Below are 23,299 nucleotides of genomic sequence, written 5' to 3'. Positions count from 1 at the left end.
AACTACACAATGCTGAAGAAAGAAATTAAGACAGACACAAATAAATGGAAGCACAGACCGTGTTCATGGATTGGAAGAATTAACATCATCAAAATGTCCATACTACCCTAAGCAATATATACATTCAATGCACTCCTTATTAAAATACCAATGATGTATTTCACAGATATAGAACCATAAATGACTCCTAAAAGCTGCAGCAATTTTGAGAAAGAAGAACAAAGTAGGAGGGATCACACTACCTGACACCAAACTATATTACAAGGTCACTGTAATCAAAACAGTCTGGTACTGGCATAGACACACAGATCAATGGAACAGAATAGAGAGCCCAGAAATAAACCCATGCCTCTATGGTCAATTAATGTTAAACAAAGGGGGCAGAAGCACAAAATGGAGTAAAAATAGCCTCTTCAACAAATGGTGTTGGGAAAGCTGGACAGCCACATGCAAAAAAAAAAGAAATTTGACCACAAATATACCCCATAGATGGGTAAGACTCAAGATGGATAAAAGACTGAAATATAAGTCGCAACACCATAAAGGTCCAAGAGGAGAACATAGGCAGAAAACTCTCAGATATTCTACGCAGCAATATTTTCACAGATATGTCCTCTAGAGCAAGGGACATAAGGGAAAGAATAAACAAATGGGAACCTTCATGCAAATAAGAAGGTGCTGCACTGCTAAAGAAAACATCAGCAAAATGAAAAGGGAACCAACTGTATGGGAAAAGATACTTGCCAATGATCCCTCAGACAAGGGTTTGATCTCCAAAATATATAAAGAACTCACACAACTCCACTCCAGGAAGACAAACAATCCAATTTAAAAAATGGGCAAAGGACCTGAACAGACACTTCTCGGAGGAGGACATACACAGGGCCCAGAGACATATAAAAGGATGTTCAGCATCACTAGCCATCAGAGAGATAAAAATCAAAACCACAAAGATACTACTTCACATCGGTCAGAATGGTCATCATAGATAAATCAACAAACAACAAGTGCTGACAAGGTTGTGGGAATGCAGACTGGTGTGGCTACCGTTGAAAAAAGTGTGGGATTCCATCAAAAAGCTAAAAATGGAACTGTTTTTTGATCCAGCTATTCCACTGCTGGGATTATACCCTAAGAATCCCAAAACACCAATTCAAAAGAACCGATGCATCCCAATGTTCATAGCACGATTTACAATAGCCAAGTGCTGGAAGCAACCTAAGTGCCCATCAATAAATGAGTGGATCAAAAAATTTTGGTACATTTACACAATGGAATACTATGCAGCAGAAAGAGAGAGAGAGCTATTCCCCTTTGCGACAGCATGAATGGAACTGGAGAGCATTATGCTAAGTGAAATAAGTCAGGTGATAAAAGACAAACATTGTATGATCTCACCTGTAAGTGGAACCTAGTTAGCAAAGCAAGCAGGCAAGAAAAGTATGACCAGGGACATTAAAAGAAAAAAGAAACTGACAGGGATGGGAGGGAGAGAGGGGATTAGTAGGGAGGAGAAGGGGAAGGGTCAGATGAAGGAACAGGTGTGAAGGACACAAGGACAAAGCCAGGGTGGGGAAGGATGAAGGGGGGATGTGGGGGTGGGTGGGGCAGGGGAAAGTGGCAGCAGGTAAAGGGAGATAAACGTATTTGAAAAATTAAAAAAAAAAAGAAATAAATTAAAACAAATAAAATATTAAAATAAAGTGTAGAATACACTAACTGAAATGAAGAATATATTAACAGGGAATTAACAATAGAGTAGCTAAGCAGTGATTTGGAAGATAAGGAAGCAGAAAACACTCAATCAGAACAGAAAAAAAAAAAGAACTTAAAAAATGACGATAGTGTAAGGACCCTCTAACAACGTTATGGCTACCAACATTTGCATCATGGGGGTGCTGGAAGGAGGAGACAGAAAGAAATTAAAAACCCATTTGAAAAAATAATGATGAAAAACTTCCAAAGCCTGGCAAAGGAAATAGACATGTAGTTCCAAAAACTGCAGTGTCCCAACCAAGATGAACCCAAAGAGGCCCAGACCAAGACACATCATAATTAAACTGCAAAAGGTTAAAGACAAAGAAAGAATCTTAAAAGAAGCAAGAGAAAAGTAGTTAGTTACCTACAAAGGAGCTCCCATAAGACTTTCAGGTATTTCTCAAAAGAAACTCTGCAGGCCAGAAGGAATTGGCAAGAAATAAATAAAGTGATGAAACACAAGGACCTTCATAAGCAAGATTACTCAGCACAGCTATCATTTAGAATCAAAGGACAGATACAGCTTCTCAGAGAAGAAAAAGCTAAAGGAGTTAATCATTACCAAGCCAGCGTTGCAAGGAATGCTAAAAGAATCTCTTTAAGAAGAAAAAGAAATAAAAAGATAAAAATTATAAATAATAAAATGGTATTAAATACATATTTATCAAATTACTTTAAATGCAATTATAGTAAATATTTCAATCATAAGACATATGGTGTCAGACAAGGACAAATACCATATGATTTTACTCATGTGGAATCTAATGAACAAACTGAGCTAAGAAGCAAAATAGACAGGTTCATAGATGGAGAACAGACAGCTAGTTGGGGTGAGGGGAGGTTGGGGGTGGTGGGATCAAGTAAAAGGGAAAAAGGACTCATGGACACAGACAACAGTGTGGTCACTGATGGGGGTAGGAGGTATGAATCGACTAAATGGTAATGGAAAAAATATAATAAAGACTATATATCTTTTTAAAAAGACGGTGATAGAATGGATAACATGACTCTTACATATGCTGTATACAAGAGGTTCACTTCAGATCAAAAGACACACACAGACTGAAAGTAAAGGTATAGAAAAAGATATTTCATAAAAAGGGAAACAAATAAACAAAAAAGCTGGGGTAACAATACTTATACCAGACAAAACAGACTTTAAACCAAAGTTTATAGCAGGAGACAAAAACCCAGTAACTCCGCTTTTGGGTATTTATCCGAAAAAACTCAAAACACTAAATTGAAAAGACATATACATTCATATCTTTATTGTAGCACTATTTACAATGGACAAGATATAGAAGCAGCCTGGGTGTTCATCAACAGATGAATGGATAAAAAAGAGAAATAGCTTATACACAATAGACCATTATTCAGCTGAAAAAAAGAAAAATGAAATCTTGCCGTCTGCAACAATGTGTATGCACCTAGAGAGTATGATGCTGAGTGAAGTAATTAGAAAAAGACAAATGCCAGATGATTTTGCTTGCATGTGGGATATAAAAAACAAAATAAATGAAGAAGCAGAACAGAAACATACTCACAGATACAGAGGACATTTTGTCAGCTGCCAGATGGGAAAAGAGTTGGGGGAATGGGGTGAAAAAGGTGAAGGGATTTAGAACCGTCACAGGGACGTAAAGTACAGTAAAGGGAATACAGTCAATAGCATTGTTAACTATATATGATGTCAGGTGACTACTAAATTTATTGGAGAGATCACTTTGTAAGTTATATAAATGTGTAATCATGGGGTTGTACACTGGAAACTAATATATTATATGTTAACTGTAATTTAAAAATAAAAAATAATAGGCAGAGACAAATGTATTTAAAAAATATAAGTAAAAAAACAAAACAAAACATACATTGTTTTCCAAGCAAAAAATTCATACTATTTCATCCTAGTTAGAGCACAGAGATGTCATATATAACTACATTTACATCAGATTTATATGAAGAACAAAATGTTAATTTTTACATACTTCTCACTTTCAAATTCATGATTAAATGTATTTAAAAGAAATCTATGTGAGTTGTGAATCTAAATGTTTTCCTAATGTTCTGAAGGTCACCAATACCAAATTAGGTGTGAAAACTACAACCCCCAGATAAATAAGTTGTTACTTTAATGAAACGGTTTTCTTGATTTAGTAAAAAACCAAATACGTGGAAAAGAAGACATCAGAAAATTCTTTTTGTATAAATTGCCACTGTTATTTCAACAAGTAGGTTTTGTTTAAAAATAATGAAGTACTTATGGAAGGTCTCTTCCATGCAAGGCCATCATGCTAGGAGATAGGGGGTTAGTCCTAGATGGAAACTAGACTCTGCAAACCTTCCAAGAAGTTGCAATACAAAAACCTGAGTAATAGAAGCATCTGAATAACCTCAACACCAGGTCAGTTCAGGTACATGTATAAGAGAAATACAGAGAGCTGGGAGGGTTAAAAGAAACTAGAGGAAACAGGACAAACTTGATGGAGGAAATGAAACTTAATGATTAACTAGAATTTTGAGAGGCAGAATGTGATGATGGCGGGTGGGCATAGAAAAAATGGTCAAGGAAAAGAAAATGTTTCCAAGAAAAAAAATAATATAAGCATAGGTATGAGGCAGAGAAGATCTGGGGCACTTGGAAAACAGAGAGTTGAAAATACACGCATTTAAGTTTCATAAATACACACATACACACACACACACACACACACACACACACACACACGAAATATGGGAGCTAAGGGAGTTGGAATATGTTGGGACTTAATCACAGAAGACCTTAATTGCTGAGTTTGAATGTGATCTGGTAAGCAATGAGGAGTTACTGAGCATTTTAAGAAATGAAATTACAAATGTTATTTTCTTACAACCATATATAATGATATGCAATATAACAGTGAACTGAAATAGTGAATGATGGACTGCATATACAATGGCGGTATACATACAGCCTAGATGTGCAGTAGGCTGTACCCTCCAAGTTTGTAGAGGGTACTCTATAATGTTGGTACAATGACAAAATCACCTAATGACACCTGTCTCCGAATGTATCCCCATTAAGTGGCTCATGACTCTATTAATCATAGCCTACATATACATATTTCAAGCTCTCTGTGCAGCATAGCCAACATACACAGGCCTAAATCCTATAATTTACACACAGGAATGTAGGCCTAATTCCTATTGATGAGGCTGAACCAAACGGATGGGAAAGGTCAAGTAAACAAATATTTGCCAGTGAGGACAGGAGGCACAGGAACCAGCCTATAATCACTTGTGTTTTGCTGACACTGCAGCTGAATAGTTCACTTTAACCAAATGGTGGATTCCCTAAATAATAACTTGTTTTTGGGAGTCAGAGTAAGGTCTTTGATGATGATAAACTATGGTCCACTTTTAGCTTTCAGCTGCTCCTCACTTCTACATCTCACTCCAAACACCAACCATCTTTAGCATTTAAAGCCAATAAAATTCTTGGAGCACAAGAAAAGACTGGAGTTAGGGGCTGTAGTTCAAGGGCATATTCATGACATAAATATCTGTAATATTCTATGAATCCTTGAGCAACTCACCCAATCTGAATTATGGGATAGGAAATACTCTGCCATTCATTAAAAAAATGTACAAAAGCATTTCAAATCAACAACATTTTATAAATATATGTATGACATGTAGAAAGAAAGCTAATTACCTCATGATCATGAGTGGCCTGTCTGGCTGTATCTAGAAATATGGAAGAACAAGAGAATATTAAGCTGATAAATAAAAAAGAACAATAACTAAACCCAAGCTAACAACTGTGCCAAACAACAAAACCTGCTGTTACATATGCAGGCTATTACAACACATGATATTTTTTTCCCATGGCTTTATATTAATCAGTTAGTCAACAAAACTTAAAGGGGACCCTATATTTATGGGTTACAATTACACAAAGAGAAAGAGCAGACACAGTTCTTACTATTGGTGAGAAAACAGTAGGAAGGTGAACAGGCAACACATGCCAAAGGCTGTTGGCACATTATAATTTAGCAAGCAAGAAGCCCAAGTGTGAGAAGATGCAATGACGAAGGAAAGACAGGCTACTTGTGGGTGAGGTGTCTCGCAGTGCTTCCTGAAGAAGGGGAAGTTAAAGCAATTCTTTTAAGGGTGGAAGGAACAATTTTAATGACTAACTAAAAGACCCATGAAGACCAGGTTCTTGTCTATCTTGCTCATTGCTTTCTTAAAGGCTAGGTGAGAGCCTGATTTGTAACAGGAGGTGCTCAATACCTATTTGAATGCGTGAACTCATGAATGTATGAATGAAACAGATGATTATTTGAGGCTGGGAGAAATGGCACATGAAAGCTTAGAGGTGTTAAAGCAAGGCAGTTATGTGGTTTAGTAAAGACTTGTTTAGAGGCAGGGAAATGCCTAAACTGGAAATCAGAAAAAAGCATAGTCAACTAAAAGGGGTCTTGGAGCACAAGCCAAATTGTTGATACTGGATATGGAAACCAACTGGAATTTATACATGAACATAGTATAATAGAGAAATGATAGGAAGATATATTTATCACTCTAATAGTAGGCTTTGTCATACTCATCATACACAACAAACTACAAATACATTTGGTTCTGGTTCTGATACCTTGCCTTTGAGATTTGCCTTTCTGACGGTCTTGAGTTTTCCTACTGAAGACCTTGTAGGCTTCAGTCTTCTGATACTGCTCCAGTTCCTTCATGTAACGCTCCTTATCTCTGTCTGCTTCATCAAGATAGCGCTAGGAAAGAAATGTGGAATAATTTTCAATAAACAGATTTTATTTAGATAAAATATCAATGAGCTAGTTGAAGAACAAAGAGGACAATTAGAATATGAAAAGAAAAGTACATGGGGAATAAGTCTCATAAAAAATTAACAAGAAGATAGTTACAGTTATTTCTAACCCTATATACAGAACTCAATATGGCCACTAGATAGTCCTCAAGATAACTGAATACCATATAGACACATTTAATACTCCCAGGAGAGAGGATGAAATACTACTTTTTTTCTCTAATCCCCAACCCATTTTGCGGGCATTTCATATATCAATTAGCCTTTTAAGAGCCAGAAGAGTGGGATACTAAAGACAGTAGACACAAAAAATATTTTTAAAAATGACCTAAAAAAACGACTTCGTCTTATGGCCCTTAAAATGAATTTAACATGAGAGAGCTTGCAACTATATACCTTGTGCTATTCATCATTTAAACAAAGTTCATTGATCTAACAGCATAATTTTGCTTAATGCCTAGTTATTTTCATTCATTGATTAGGTTTAAGAAATACAGTATAAAAATATTGCTTCTAAATGAACATAAACTAGAGTCAGAAATTATGTTAAAAACCTTAATGCACACAAGAGCCAAATGCAGGGGACACTCAACTGGCCAAATCTGTGACAATTTAAGAACCAAAGTACTTAAATACAATAATAAATACTAAACCACTGGGGAAAAATTTGCCTATACCAATAATAAATAACAACCAAATAAATATATAAATGGGGACAGGAGGAGGGATCTTGCTTTGAATGCTGAGAGCCAACTGGTAGGTGTGAAGGGAATAGTAAGGTTGAAAGGTGATCATTTTACCATTATGGTGAAGATTAGAACAGGCAAAAATTATCAGTAAATGCTAAGTGGAGGGGGGGCGATTTTGATATTTCCATGTTCTCTTCATAGACTACTTAATAATTTTAAGGGAGAATTAAAAAAAAAAATCCCTTTATTGAGTGAGCAAAATGGACATGACCCATGTTCATGTTCACTGTGACCTAAGAAGGGCACACTACCTGTGCAGTATTCTAAGAATGCATAAGCTCAATTTTATCATGAGGAAACATCAGACAGAAAGAAAACGAGAAACGTTCTGCTAAAAGTAAGAAGGAAGAGAAAGTGGGTGGGAATATATTTTTTAAAAATATTAATGTCATAAAAGACAAAGAAGGTTGTGAAAATATTCTAGATTAAAGGAATCTAGAGATTTGGCTACTAAACACAAAACCTGACCTTAGCCTGGAATCTGAACTGGAGGGGAAGTTTTTTACAGAGGAATGATGTTATATCAAGTGATAAAACTGGAATATGGATGTAGGTTAGACAAAACTATTGTGTTAACATAAAATTACAAAGTTGATATTTATATTATGGCTATGTAAGAAAATATATCTATTTTTAGAAAATACACCCTGAAATATTTAGGGCCATGGTGTATATAACTTCCCCTCAAATGATTCGGAAAAAGAGAGAGAGAGAGAGAGAGAGAGAGAGAGAGAGAGAGAGAGAATGTGTGTGTGTGTGTATGCATGCAAGAAAGTGCATGCGAGTGAGCCCACAACGTGAGCTTGTACTGTAGAGTATGAGCACATATGCAAATAGAGTAATGAGATAAAATGTGTTAATAGGTGAATACAGATGAAAGGTATTTGGGTGTTCTTTGTGCTACTCTATGTTTGTAACTTTTGAAATTATTTTCAAAAGTTAAAAAACACAAAAACAAGCATGCAAACCCTTAACCTACCTACCTAACAGTGATTATCCCTGCACATAACTACTGTTACTTTTGCTTTTTTCTTTATACATTCTGTACTGTCTGAAAACATTTTAAGTTGGTCTGAAGGTTGTAGGTTATTGTTAAGATGAAAACATTTTAAACAATAAGCATGCATTAATTTTGAGATAAAAATAATCAAAAGAGTAACCCTGTATGTACAGCTCATAATCCCATTATACTTTATACATTAGAGCTAAAACAATGGGTGATATGCTCTGCTTTCTATTTGCTTGCTACCACAAACACAGAGCTTCAAATTGCAAATTAATCTGATCTTTGAAATTTTTTGAATTCAGTTAATCCCCAAAAGTATTTTTAAATTTGGTATAAAAGAATGTAAGACATAAAAGAAATAGAGGTATTTTTCAAATGCTGAGAATGCTGGGAACTTTTAACCCAAAGCCACTCCCACAACAATCATTCTGCTTTTGTGACATTTCAGCCACTTTTTCTTAATTTCCTCTCAAATCTCTCTTAACAAAAAGATTTGTTTCGGTTTGATAACAGGATTAGTTTCTGTTTTGGAAAAGAAAAAATTAAAGTATTCTTGATTTTCCACAATAGGTTAAATTCGACAGAACTCTAAAAATTTTATTAAAGCAGTAATATCTTTTAAACGAAAATCTGTGAACAGAATTTTATCAAAGGACCTTTTCTCATTTAACTCATGACTTTTCACTGAACTTGATGTAATAAATTAAGCTGATAAATTTCTTAATATTGAATGACCACAAAAATCTTATAAATCAAATACCAATGCAGCTGCTTTAGTTGAGAGCACCACCTGCTCTCGCACCCTGTAGCTAACCCTGAAAGAATATGAAAACCGCTGTGCTGGAGAAGGGGGCTGTGAAGGATCTTGCCAGGCACATGACAAAACTTAAGACACCTGTTCACACTCTTTGCTTTTTCTGACAGAGAATATTTTTGAGATATAATGAAAACCAAGCTAAGGATCAGGAATAGAAAAAAAATTACCTGTTTTTCCTCAGGAGGCAGTTTACTCCACTCATTGCCTAACATCCTTGTGATTTCTGGAAATGGGACTTCTGGTCTCTTTGCTCGAAGCTGTTCTCGACGCTCATTCATGAACCGAACATATCCTGTAAGAGGGGATTTGGGTGCATTGCTGTCTCGAAGAGGTTTCTTCCTCTTTCTTCCTTTGGACCACCCCCCTCGTTTACTTCTTTGCTACAACACAAGATAAAATAAAAACTAAAACCAAATTACAATAACAACAAGATCATCCCCAGATAACATAGCAATAATAAACACTGACAGACAAAACAGGTTAAGAGGTGCATTTTCTTGCCATTCAGGCACTGGGTATTCAAACCTCTCCATATCTGTCATAGGTACAAGTAATTGCAATGCAGTTTTCAAGAGGGGACTCCAGGTGGTTTACTTGTAGACCCTTTTATGTACCACACTACAAATTGTTGCACTAGGGCATAGTCTAATGCTAATCCCAAGAGATTAGAATAAGGGGTGTCATGATCACTCAAGCTTGGTCTTCATGTACACTTAACAAGACCTGACTCCCAAAAGGGGAATGTTCTAAATGAGAAATGCAGCATATACACAGCACTGAGCCAGAAAAGCAGACATCATCACGGTAGATCAGAACAACATTTAAAATGCACTGGGCAAATAAAGAGACAAGTTGTAGCACAGGGATTAAAAATTATTCATGAGGGTGTTTCTCATGGATACCACCCAAAGACCAGTTTATTTCCCATAGTAGATAGCATGTAAATTTTAAAATTAATATCTAAGTCTTAGAAAAATTTCAGTAAATATAATATACCCACATGCTCTTAAAAGGCTGAGAAGCGATACAATATATCCAAATGAAGTCTAATGTTTTGGCTTGATGGTTTGTTCCTTCAGATGTTTATTTTATAAAGTCAGAGTCCTTTATATGTTATTACTTAAAATCAAAAGATTAAATCACCTTGGCCATGGCTGGGTAGCTCAGTTAGTTAGAGCACAGTCCCGATAGGTCAAGGTTTGAGGGTTCGATCCCAGGTCAGGGCACATACAAAAATCAACCAATGGCACTGGCTGGTGTGGCTCAGTTGGCTGGAGCATCGTCCCATAAACCGAAGGGTCGTGAGTTCCATTCCTGGTCAGGACAAATGGCTGGGTTGCAGGTTTAGTCCCAGTCAGGGTGCATATGAGGCAACTGATCAATGTGTCTTTCTCACATCAAAGTACCCCCAACCCCTACAATCAATCAGTTTAAGAAAAAAAATATATATGTTTTACCACAGCCCTTTTACTTGTCCTTTTAAATGAAATGCAAGAGACATTCATATTTTTGTTTCATAATTTTATGTATACATATAGCTTATCAGTTAATAATGTTTTATGGATACAAGAATTCTTATTTCAGAGAAGAGAAACATAAACAAAATAGAACAAAAATGTCTAAATATTATTTACAGTACTATACTCTTCCAAGTACATAAAAAATGGTGCAAAAAATTAAAAATCAACTTCCAGTTAAGGCAGAGGTGTAGGTAGATATACTTTGCTTCCTTGTACAACCAAAAGGAGGACAACACATTTAAAAACAAAAAAGAACCACACTGCCATAGAACTGTATGGAAGTCCAACAACCAAGGAATTTAAGAAGAAACATTACATTCATCCAGACTGGTAGAAGGGGTGGAGATAGACAGCTGGGAGGAATAACTGGGCGTGGAGCGTGGCAGGGGAACAGACCATTCAACACAGGGTTCCAGCACTGGGAAATAAAGCCTCAAAACTTCTGGCTGGAAAAACCTGCGGGGCTTGCAACTGTGGGAGAAACTCTCAACCTCATAGGAGAGTTCACTGGAGAGACCCACAGGGTCCTAGAAGGTACACAAACCCATCCGCCTGGGAATCAGTAATTGAAAGGCCACAGTTCACTCGTAGGAAGCGAGGGAAGTGACTTGAATTGGGCGGGAGCCAAGCAAGTGGCACTGTTCCCTTTCTGACCCCTCCCCCATGGAGAATGCCACAACGCAGTGAAGGGGGTTACCCTGCCCTAGAGAATAGCTATGGTTCCGCCCCTTACAGGGTAATAGGTGCATGGAAACAAAGAAATATGGCCCAAGTGAAAGAACAAACTAAAACTCCAGAAAAAGAACTAAGCATTAAGGAGATAGCCAACCTATCAGATGCAGAGTTCAAAACACTGGTAATCAGGATGCTCACAAAAATGATTGAGTACAGATATAAAATAGAGGAAGAAGTGGAGGCTATGCAAAGTGAAATAAAGAAAAATATACAGGGAACCAACAGTGAAGGGAAGGGACTCAAATCAATGATTTGGAAGAGAAGGAAGAAATAAACAATCAACAGGAACAGAATGAAGAAACAGTAATTCAAAAAAAGTGAGGAGAGGCTTAGGAACCTCTGGGACAACTTTAAATGTTCCAACATCTGAATCATAGGGGTGCCAGAAAGAGAAGAGTGAGAAACTGAAAACTTATTTGAAAAAATAATGATGGAAAACTTCCCTAATCAGGCGAAGGAAATAGACACGGAAGTCCAGGAATCGCAGAGTTCCAAAGAAGTTGGACCCAAGGAGGAACACACCGAGACAAATCATAATTAAATTACCCAAGATTAAAGAAAAAGAGAGAATCTTCAAAGCAGCAAGAGAAAAGGAGACAATTACCTACAAAGGAGTTCCCAAAAGACTATCGTTGATAGTCTTATCAACCTTGCAGGCACGAAGGGGCTGGAAAGAAGTATTTAAAGTCCTGAAAGGAAAGGACCTACTCTCCAAGATTACTCTATCCAGCAAAGCTATCATTTAGAATGGAAAGGCAAATAAAATGCTTCCCACGTAAGATCAAGTTCAAGGAGTTCCTCATCACCAAGCCCTTATTACATGAAATGTTAAAGGGACTTATTTAAGAAAGAGAAGACTGAAAATATGAACAGGAAAATGACAACAAACTCACAACTATCAACAACTGACCCTAAAAAACAAAAACAAAAATGAAGTAAGCAAACAATTAGAAAAGGAACAAAATCACAGAAATGGAAATCACATGGAGGGTTATCAGTAGGGAGGGGTGGGGGGAGAGTGAGGGAAAAGGTACAGGGACTCAGAAGCATAATTGGTACGTACAAGATAGACACGGGGAGGTTAAGAATAGTATAGGAAATGGAGAAGCCAAAGAACTTATATGTACCACCCATGGATATGAACTAAGAGGGGGAGAATGCTGGTGGGAGAGGGACGCAGGGCAGAGGGGGATGAAGGGGAGAAAACAAATGGGACAACTATAATAGCATAATTAATAAAATATACTTAAAAAAGTGGTGTAATACCTCACCACCAGGAGAATGGTGCATTTCATATCAGTTGTTTTTTTGTAAAATGACATTAAAGCTAATGTATAAGACGTTTGAGAAAGTTTAAGTATTCATCATTACCTTTAAGAATGCCAACATGAAAAAAATCAGCTCTTTTCAGATAAGAAACAAGATAAAAATTAATGCTGGTACTCTTTTATGGCTAAAAAAGAGTATCTTAAAAGAGAGACAATGTAATCAATCATCAGTGAGTAACACTGATAGTCCAATAAGGGCACAACTACGTAGGCCTATATACAACCTTTGTGTGAATTAGATATACCCCTTATGGAAGGTGGAATGATTGGTAAGAGGTGTGAATCCTCTGTGCATATATGACTACAAGCTGCAAGACTTGGGGAGATGTGTGCGGGCTTGAACATGGGCATGTGGACTTCTCATTAAATACTTATTTAATGAAATAACTCATTTGCTCATTCAATAAGCATTTGTTGAATATCTAATATTATGTAGGTATTAATTTCTTAGGAGAAAAAAGAGTCTACCTATCTTTATGTCATTAAAACCATTAATATGATTCTAGGTAAAATAAATATTTAACATAAAACAGAAAATTCTGCAGAATGTAAGAAAGCCAGATGATGGCTACCAGCTGCCTGCTTCTTTACAAGGTTCAGAGATCAGTAACAGAAGGAGATACTTCAGCTTACCTCATCTTCATGCCTCTGCTCATTGCCTTCTGCTGTGTTTGAAGGCTCATTCTGAAGCAACTGACCTTGAGAGATACCCTCCACAAATTCTGGATTGTTGGTGGATGATGTGGCTCCACTACTATATGGAATCTCTGGGTGGGTCAGCCTAAAAATAACAGGCAGAAGCGCAACAGTTCAGTAACAGCAGCATCAAACACTCCCATTTATCAAGGTTCAAGACAAATTTGCCTGCTAGCAAAAGCATAATAGGCCAATCCTCGATTTAATTCTCCCACATCATTCTGTGTGAATGTAAACGGTATCTCTACAGCAGTTACACAGCATTTAAATAATGGTTTCAGTGCTTGATTCAACCATATCAGTTCCATGAACACTGCTAAAAACAGCTATATTTTTTCCCCGCAAAATATTACCTCTCCCCTCAACATACGGACTTCACAATTTAGTTTTGATCATGCAACAAAGCCTGACTTTTATATGCTACCTTTCATGTATCTCCAATGTAAAGGGAAAATAATATTAATGGAAAAGGAGAATAGGAATGGGAATTGTAAAATCAGTTTTCCCCCATACAAGGACGTTCTTGAAGGCATAAGAAATGTCTTATGGTACATTCCATAGGCTATTCCTTCTAGAATTACAATTTTTATTGACCACCAGATCATTTAAATATGGTATTATCAAGTTCAGTAAGTTGACATATAAATGTTAATGAATTAGACAGATATATTCTTTTCTGTTCCCACCATTTATTCCAGATGAGTCAGCAAACCAGATCTCACATGAAGATACACTATCCCATATGGATAAAGAAATGAAAAAAAAAGACAATACCATGCGGCATGAGTTTGAGGTTTTCTGGGGGAAGGAGTGAGAGAGGTGAAGGAAGATATATAAAAGTAACAGTCATTAGTCTGGATGAATGTGTATACTTCATAGGGTTATAGGCACATAAGCAATGAAATACAGGCTTGTAAAATGCACTGTAAAGGCATGGTAAGAGGGTATGATACATTTTATATGTGTGGAGAGGATGTTAATAGAGATTTTACAGAGGTGGCCTTGAAAGATGAATAGGCATTCATCAGGTAAATGATGTCATTACAAGCAGAAAGAACATGATATAATAGAAGAAGGAGAACCTTATTATGATGCTACTACATCAGACTGGGAGACAATGACAGGTAGGATAGAGAATAAGGGAGAGAAAGCTAAGAGATACTTAAGAGATAGAATGGAGAGAACTTAATGACTGAATATACTTAAGTAAAAAAAGGAGCCAAATGTAATTCTCAGTTTCCAGATTGTGTTATTATATACTATGATCCCAGGTAACAACCAAAGAGAGTGTGTGTGTGCATGCGCACATTGTAAGAAAGAAAGAAAGACTGACAGACAAATGAGAAAAATGGTAAGTTTGAATCATTTCAGGCATAATTAAGTGGAGCTGTCTCACAGACATCTGCAAACATGCCCTGAGAGGACAGAAGTGAAGAAAAGAAATGAGGCAGATTTGAGAGGCATTAGCCAATGGAAACAAAGGGCATTACTAGATATTTTCCAGAAAGATAGTGAGAAGAACTATCAGGACAGAACTCAGATGGAACACTATCATTTTAGGATCAAGTGTTAGAAGAGCTGGGAAAGAAAAGAGAGGGCATTAAGAGACTTAGGGCAGAATAGTGTTACAGAAGCCAAGTCAGGAAGACTTAAAAAGGGGTTATTAACCAAGTAAAAAGTTGCAGATGCCAAGTAAGATAGGCTAAAAAGTATCTGTTAAATTTGAAGACCTAAAGTTTGCTCGCAATTTTAGTGACATTATAGAAATAAAAACCAGATTACAGTACACTAAGAAATGAATGAAAGCACATGCACACTGTCCTGAAAATGAAAGAAGCTATACTTTTCTGACCCTTTCTAGAAAACATAATAGATGATCGTAAGCAGTGGGTTCCTACATTTTTGAGGTCCTTTGAAAAGGGCTAAGAGAATCTAGGAACTCAATGCCAATCAGGTTTCCATAAAGAGGAGCCTATTGAGATCCAGTCTGATCTCAGCAGCTTTGTTTTCCAATAGTCCAATCATTTTGGAGGTCTTAGGCTACTTGTTCTTTTACTGTCATTCTCATTTCAACTGTGTCATCAATTTTTAAGCTAAGTCCTGCACATGCTTATTTCAGTAAAATAGAATACTATGTTTGAGAAAGAGTACCAGCCCTACGAATCTCTGACTGAAATGGACAGGAATCAGAAGGGAGCGGTCAAAGGCATTAAAAGCCGTGGAAATGACAAGCTGGATAAAGATTGAAAAAATAAGAGAAAAAAGGGCTCTTTAGTTCCTATGAATGAATTGTCCATGCTCTTAGCTAAAACCAAAAACCCTTCCTTATATGCCCTAGATCCCACACCTGCTAACCTACTCGGAGACATGATGTCTTCAGCAATTCTGCCCTCTCTGGTGCCACCAATTCTTCCCTCTCCACTGAACTGGCCCAGTCAGCACACAAATATGGCATTATTACTTTTAAAACAACACATACACCCTCCACTCTCTTGATCCCACTTCATTTTTCTCTTTTCCTTTTATGGAACTACTTATACTTACTGACTTTGTTTTTTGCTGGAAAGAACTGTTTATACTTAATTGTCTTCAATTTCTCTCCTTTTGTTCTCTCTTAAACCCAACCCAAAGGAGACAGTGTTTACAAACTCTTGTCAAAGTCACCAATGACCTCCACACTAAGTTCAGTGTCATTTCTCAGTCTTCACCTTATCTGATCTTCCAGAAGTGTTTGAACCAGTTGATGTCCTCCCCTTGCATTTTACTTGGTTTCTGGGGCCCCACACACCTCTGGTTTTTCTGCTGCCCTTTAACTACCCTCTTTAGTCTTTGCTGACTCTTCCTCTTCAGCCTGGCTTCTAAATGTCGGCATATCCCAAAGCTCAGGCATTAGAGCTCTTCTTTTCTATCTACACAGTGATCATTTCTTCAGTGATCTCATACAGTCTCATGCTTTTGAAGCTAGCTATATGTATACAGATGACACCCAAGTTTCTCTTTCTAGTCTAGACCTCCTCTATCTTCAGAACCTGACTATCAAGTTGCCTATTTGACATCTCTGCATGGATATCTAATAAGCAATCTCAAGTTTAAAATCTCCAAAATTGAGTTACTAAAATTCCATCCCCTATGTCTTAGTTTCCCCATCCACTCTCTTAGGCCACAACCTTGGAGTTGTCTTTGACTGCTTTTTTCTCCCTTCTTACACCTTATCTTGTCTTTCAGACTAATCCTGTTTGGTTTACCCTCAAAATATATCTAGAATTCTACACTTCTCACTACCCTCCATTCCCATTATCTTTGAAACCCACTCTCAGGTTTTTGCCCCTGTGACTCCACCAAAAATACTCTTGTCAAAGTCACTAGTGATGTTCTTTAAGTCATCGGCTTTCACCTAAATTATTTCAGGAGCTTAACTGGTCTCCTTCCTTCAGCCCCTGTTTCCTTCACTTTATTCATAATAGCCACAGGGATCCTACCATAAAGTCAGTCAGATCACATCATTCTGCTCAAAATCCTCCAAAGCTTTCTCATCTTACTAAGAGTAGCAGTTAAAAGTGCTCACTTTGACCTCTAAGATCCTATAAGATCTACTTCCTTGCTACTCAAGAAAGAGCCTTACACCAGCGGCACAGCCATTACCTGGCAGCTTATTAAATGTGCAATCTCCTGTCCTAACTGAACTTTCTAACTTAGAACCTACATTTTAATAAGCTCTCTAGGCATTTCATATGCACATTACAGTTTGAGAAGCATTGATGTGGACCTCGATTACTCCTTTCCCCCTTGTTTACTTTGCTCCAGCCACATTGGCCTCTTGTCTATTTCTAAAAGGCAGGAACACACCTACCTAAGGATTTTAGCAGTCATTCCTCCCTCTGCCTAGAATAGTTTTTCCTGAGATAACTGCAGGCTAGCTATGTTACTTCCTTTAGGTCTTTATTCAAGTCAATTTCTAATTAAAGCCCTTCTGGCCCATCTTATCTGGAACTGAACCCCAAACCCAACTTTATTTTTTAATCTATAGTACTTATCAACATAGTATGTATATATTTTACTTATTTGTCCTGTTGTCTGACTTCCCTGGTAGGATTTGAGCTCCATAGGGACTGGGATTTATGCTTGTTTTGATCACTTCTTAATATATGGTGCCTAGAACAGTTTCTGGCACATAGTAGAAACTCAGAAAACTCTGCATGGAATGAACTTGATTTAGCAATAGGCAGACTTCAGCAAAGTCTTGGAGAACAAGATGGAATAGCAAGGTGAGGGGCGACTATCAATGAGGTAAGAAACAAATATGAAGGAAGGAAACAATTAAAAAGTGTAGTCTATTTTTAAGGAGCTGTAAAGAGTATTAAAATAATTCATCTTAGGGATTAGCTAACACTTCAATCTGTTAGTAAATACATTTGTTTGGCAAATAACTTCTAAATGGAAAAGATAAAAATTCAAGTACAACATTATTTTCATGGGAAGAAGGACTACTGCTGATAGCCCTTTTCTATGTGCCTTTACTTTCTTTATCTGTCCAAAAATAGCAAAGAAAGGAGAGAGGAGAAGAAAAAGGAGCAGAGAGAAGTGAGCTAAAGCTCCTAAGCATATTGAAGAAAGAACCGTATTTAAAAAAAATCTAACCTTTGGGGGAAAAATTGTTTTAGCATCTTTGGTAATTTAAACAGAAAATACATTTGATTTCCAAAACTAATCCTGTGGTAGATATTTCCTAAAAGGAGATTATGTAATTCTTTTAAACTTGAGTCTCTGATGTCTGCTAGACCTCACGTATTGCTGTTCATGGGAGCCAGAGGACAGCAAGTGACAGCTGAATGCAGATTACAAAGCAGCTTACAACGGCTATTACTCCCTTTGTAAAACACAACAACCTACCTTCTGTTCTTATGATTTAAAACTTCCTCTTTAACACCTATGCTTTGTCAGAAGCTCTTTCTTGAAGTCTAGGCAGAGGCCCAGTGTCCCAAAGTGGTTACTTACCCTGTTGTAGCCAGATCACTACTCTCCTTGGAGCCATCTTCATCTGCAAAAAGGGGAGGCAGGGTGGAACTAGTCAAAGTTTCCATCTCTCTAAAAGGAAGAGAGAATAAAAAATAATTAATGGCTTAATTAGTTCTAGTTCCATTTTACTAATTTAAGAGCCAGTCTTCCTTAACTTTATCACATCAGCAGCAAAATAGAAACTGACTTCAATATTTATTTTCTTGACTTGGACACATCAATTTAAACTCTATGGTTAAAGAATGAGGTTTCAACCCTGATCTTAATCAACTGGACAGACTAAAAATAATTGAGATTTTTAAATTTACAACAGAAGACACAGTATGGAAAATTCCTTTTTTGTTTATTTAGAATATCTTCAAAAGTATTCTTCATTTCCTGTAAAAATTGATAAGCAGTATTGCAACCCTGAGCAAGTTATTCAACGTCTTTGAGATACAATCTCATTTTCTGAGAAAAAATTGCTGATTTACCCACAGGATTATTGTGAAGGATTAAACTGAAAGTGCTTCATCAACAGATAAAGGCTAAGATGGTAAATGTTTTGAGTATTATTACATAAAGAACAATACTGTTATTATAGCATTACCACTTCTCAGACCCAGATGTATTATCCTTAGATTAAATGGTGACAAACTGAGCACTCTAAAAGGAAATGATGCAAAGGAAGTGGAGGACAGAAAGCATACATATATGGTTTAGTTAAAGAAACCACACTTCCATGTCAGAAAAAAATGCTTTACATCACTACGATGACTGATAGCAGAAACAGATGCACCTAGGTACAAGAAACTAAGCTAAATTAAAGAAAAACAAATAAATGACTAGAATTTGAGCTTATCAGACTGAAAGGAAAAAAGGACAAAGTGACAAAGAGAGTAATTTCATTTAGCATATCATTACAAGAAAGATTTTTTCCCTTCATGCTCACCATTCAGAGCTTTACACCATATTGCTAAAAGCAGCAGCCTTCCATTCATCATGAAAGTGATATTTAAACAAAACAGTCAAATGTGACCCCAAACATTAGCCATATAAGTGGAGCTACAAACCACTCACGAAATAAAGTGCTCCATTAATTGGAAAAACAGAGAAGCAAATTAGGAGATCACTCAGGAGCTCCCTCCAGTTATAGCAGGTACCGCTGCCAAGGGAACCTAAGTGAACTCACAATCAAAGGGAAAGCACACAGGGCTTCCAGTCAAAATGGCGGCATAGGCAGACATGGATCGCCTCTTTGCACAATCACATCAAAATTACACCTAAAATATAGAACCACCACTACGCAGGAATGTCAGAAATCAAGCTGAATGGAAACCTGACAACTGCGAAATTGAGTTGAATGGAAGTCTGACAACTAATGGAATTAAAGAAACCACATCCATCCAGACTGGTAGGAGGGATATAAATGCATAATGGGCTGGTCCCACACCCACATGGATAAAAATTAGGGAGGAATCTCTCGGGAGCGAGGAGACCCATACCCACACCAGGCTCCTGGCCCAGGATTCCAGTGCCAGGAAGATAAGTCTCCTCAACTTCTGGCTGTGAAACCCAGCTGGGATAGATTTGGTGGAAAAAACTTCTGGAGCCCCAAACAGTTCCTCTTCAAGAACCCACACAAGGACTCACCTACTCAGATTTACTCCCTTTGAGCTCCAGCACTGAGGTAGCAGCTTGTATACAGGGAGAAACTGGAGTGTCTGGCATCAAGGTGAGCAGAGGCCATTATCCCTTTGCTAAATGAACCCTCCCCACACAGAGGTGGCCAGCTGGTGCCATATCTGAGACTGCATAAACCTGGCTAACACGGTTTGACCCGCTTTGGAGATACCCAGAGGCTCTGGCCTAAGCAAGCTGCTTTTCCATAAGAATGGCTGGTTGTGGCTCCTAAATCCTATCAAACAAGCAACAGTTGGCTTCAGTGAGCCCTAGCATTAGCCAGATTAGATTCACAGCTTGGCTTTGTTTGTGAATCTCCAAACCCAGCACAAGTAGCAGCCATCTCAGATTGCTTTTTAGCTTAGGCAGGGTGCCTGGGGCAAAACACAGGGTGGGGGCTGACCTTGGCCTGCACCACCAGGGAAACCCCAGGCAAGTGTACCCAGTGGACAGCTACAGACACCACTGGAGCAACACCACCCTGCCCCTGCACAGATGATCCTCTACTGATGGTGGAGGCTCGTGGTAAGAGGTCACGGCCAGTCGTTGCAGCTGACCTGGGTAAATCTCTACCATTGATCTGCCAACAGCAACCAAGGCTCAACTACAAGAGGAGGGTGTACTCAGACCACACAAAGGGTGCACCTTGAGTACTAAGCTTCGGGGACAGGGGAGGTTGTGCCACTGGACCCTATAGGACACCTATTACACTAGGCCGCACCATCAAGACATGGAGTCAAAGAAACTCTACCTAATACATAGAAACAAATATAGGGAGGCTGCCAAAACAAGGAGACAAAGAAACACAGCCCAAATGAAAGAACAGATCAAAACTCCAGAAAAAGAGCTAAACGAAATGGAGATAAGCAATCTATCAGAAGCGGAGTTCAAAATAGCTCAGCAGCATAGAAAAAGACCTGGTCAGAAACACTAATTGAAACAACAAATAATTTACAGGGAAACAACAATAGAGTTGATGAAGCTGAGAATCAAATCAATGATTTGGAACATGAGAAAGCAAAAAAACCACCATGCAGCTCAAGAAGAAGAAAAATGAATCCAAAAAAAATGAGGATCATATAAACAGCCTCTGGGACAACTTCAAGGGATCCAACATTCACATCATAGAGGTACAAGGAGGAGAAGGGAAAGAACAAGAAACTGGAAATCTGAAAAAACAGTGAAAGAAAACTTTCCTAATTTGGTGAAGGAAACAAGACATGCAAATCGAGGAAGCACAGAGGCCCACTCCAAGACACATCATAACTAGAAGGCCAAAGGTTAAAGATAAAGAGAGACTCTTAAAAACAGCAAGAGAAAAGTAGTTACCAGATAGTTGCCAGACAGAAGGGGGGGAGAGGGAAAGAGAAGAATGGGTAAAGAGGTAAGATGATTAAATAGTACAAAAAGATAGTTACAGAACAGCCATGGGGATGTAAAGTACAGTATACAGGAAATGGAGTAGCTAAAGAACTTTCACACATGGCCCATGAACAATGGTGGGGGGACTGCCTGAGGGAGTGGGGACACTGGGTGGAAGAGGGTAAAGGGGGAAAAATCAGGACAACTGTAATAGCATAATCAATAAAATATAATTTTTTAAAAAAGGGAAAGCACAGCAGTTCATGCAGAGATAGGATTCATCCCACTGATGTGGAAATGAGGAAGAAAATACAGATGACACTTATAACCATATTCTAATTAGTCAATAGGATAATTACTTCAAAACTGATAATTTATTTATTATATTCTCATTTTCATTTCTAAGTTTATTTAGCCAACTAAGTTCCATAAATACCTTAATGTGAAAAAAAGTGCTTCTGTTTATCAACTGCCCATTAGGGTGGGTAAAGCATGGGCGGCACACAGAGGATCAGAGCCACAGATTGAAGAGTTTCCTCCATGTGCATGGATGTTTGCTAACCCTTTTCAATTCCTTCAAGATGGGGGGTGTTTGCAGGGGGATCTAACATTCTAGATGTCTTCTGGAACAATCTTGACACAAGTGTACTTAATTAATGGCATACAGTTGAACTGTATACCATGAGCAAACATTCAGCTAGCCAGGTATATAACCCGAAACCTTAAAAAGACTCATTTTACTGGCTTCTTTCTAAGTATCCCTACAAAAAAATGGCTCTTCAAGAGCCTCAAGATTCAGCATCTGAGGCCTGTGGTGTCCCTCCCACACCTCAAAAGAAGACAGGTTATCTGGCAGAGGACAGAGGAAGTGTCTTTTCATTCCCCATGACAACATAACCTTCTTCAGATATCTAGTTACTATATTTTTGAAATAGGGGGAGGCTGCTGGACTACAAAACCTTAACTCCTAAACAGATCATATAAACAGAGGAAAGTTCAGAGAACACACATTTCTTCCTTTTTCATTTTTAATCTTAAGTTTTACTCAATCCTTACGGCTTCAGATGTATTTTTTCTGGTGTTACTGAACAGTCAGGTCTCAACAATGAGATTAAAGTGGGTGGAAGGCTAGTAGCCAAGGTTAACAAAAGAAGGAAATGAGGAAATGGTTGAAACTCAAAGGCCTATAAATTAGTTTAATAGGTTGGAAAATAAAATGATTCCCAAGAATATGACTGGGATGCTGGGAGACTGCTTTCCTATGGTCCTGGAAGGGGTGATTCAAACTGAATCATGGCTACCAAGCCACTGATTGCCAAAAGTCCTTCAGTGCACCTGTGCCTGACATTATCAGGTCACACTAAACTTTGAAATTTTATGCAAAGCACTTATGAAATGTAATGAATGCTGCTCTGGAAGGGGAAAGAAGAGAAATATGTACAAAGGCAAGGCAATATACAAGTTTGGTTCTCCACTGGTGTTCACAAAAATAGGTATATCATGCAACTGGAGGGCTAGAAAAATCATATTATACCTTGGGGCTTACACTTTGATCCCTGGTCTGGACTGCAGCTTTGGAAATCAAAAAATTCCCTCTAACACTAACTACTCACTAAAGAAGAAGAAAAGAAAAAAAAGATGTATAAAACAGAGTACCAATTTAAGATATTTTAATGATGATTATAAAAATTGTAATGAGATTTATATTAAGCACATAAGATATGTATTTGCCAATCAACACATTCTCTCCCTGTAGTAATAGGGGGAGCCAAATCATAGTCAAAACACTGCTTTGGCCAATATAGAGCCAGAACAAAGGAAGTTAGGT

The 23,299-nt window shown here is 37.7% G+C and overlaps 1 protein-coding gene across 3 annotated transcripts in view; it reads right to left on the bottom strand.

The window, feature by feature from the left end:
• HMG20A (high mobility group 20A) overlaps positions 1 to 23,299 on the bottom strand; it is a 100,809-nt gene that overhangs the window by 26,167 nt on the left and 51,343 nt on the right. For 2 of the 3 annotated variants that reach the window (XM_054592033.1, XM_054592034.1), the window contains exons 2-6: positions 18,427 to 18,516; positions 13,369 to 13,516; positions 9,320 to 9,532; positions 6,392 to 6,524; positions 5,450 to 5,481 (exon numbers count right to left, since the gene is read on the bottom strand). In XM_054592033.1, the coding sequence (XP_054448008.1) occupies positions 5,450 to 5,481; positions 6,392 to 6,524; positions 9,320 to 9,532; positions 13,369 to 13,516; positions 18,427 to 18,512 (612 nt within the window). In that variant the 5' untranslated portion in view covers positions 18,513 to 18,516. Of the gene's footprint in view, positions 1 to 5,449; positions 5,482 to 6,391; positions 6,525 to 9,319; positions 9,533 to 13,368; positions 13,517 to 18,426; positions 18,517 to 23,299 lie in introns of those variants that run through there. The other variant, XM_054592035.1, reaches the window with a different exon arrangement.

The sequence above is a fragment of the Pteronotus mesoamericanus genome, unplaced genomic scaffold (assembly GCF_021234165.1).
Source record: "Pteronotus mesoamericanus isolate MK-2021 breed Mesoamerican mustached bat unplaced genomic scaffold, CSHL_Meso_final scaffold_31, whole genome shotgun sequence".
NCBI classification, from domain to species: Eukaryota; Metazoa; Chordata; class Mammalia; order Chiroptera; family Mormoopidae; genus Pteronotus; species Pteronotus mesoamericanus.
The sequence above is the reverse complement of the archived record's forward strand: the minus strand, read 5'-3'. Positions and strand labels throughout refer to the sequence as shown.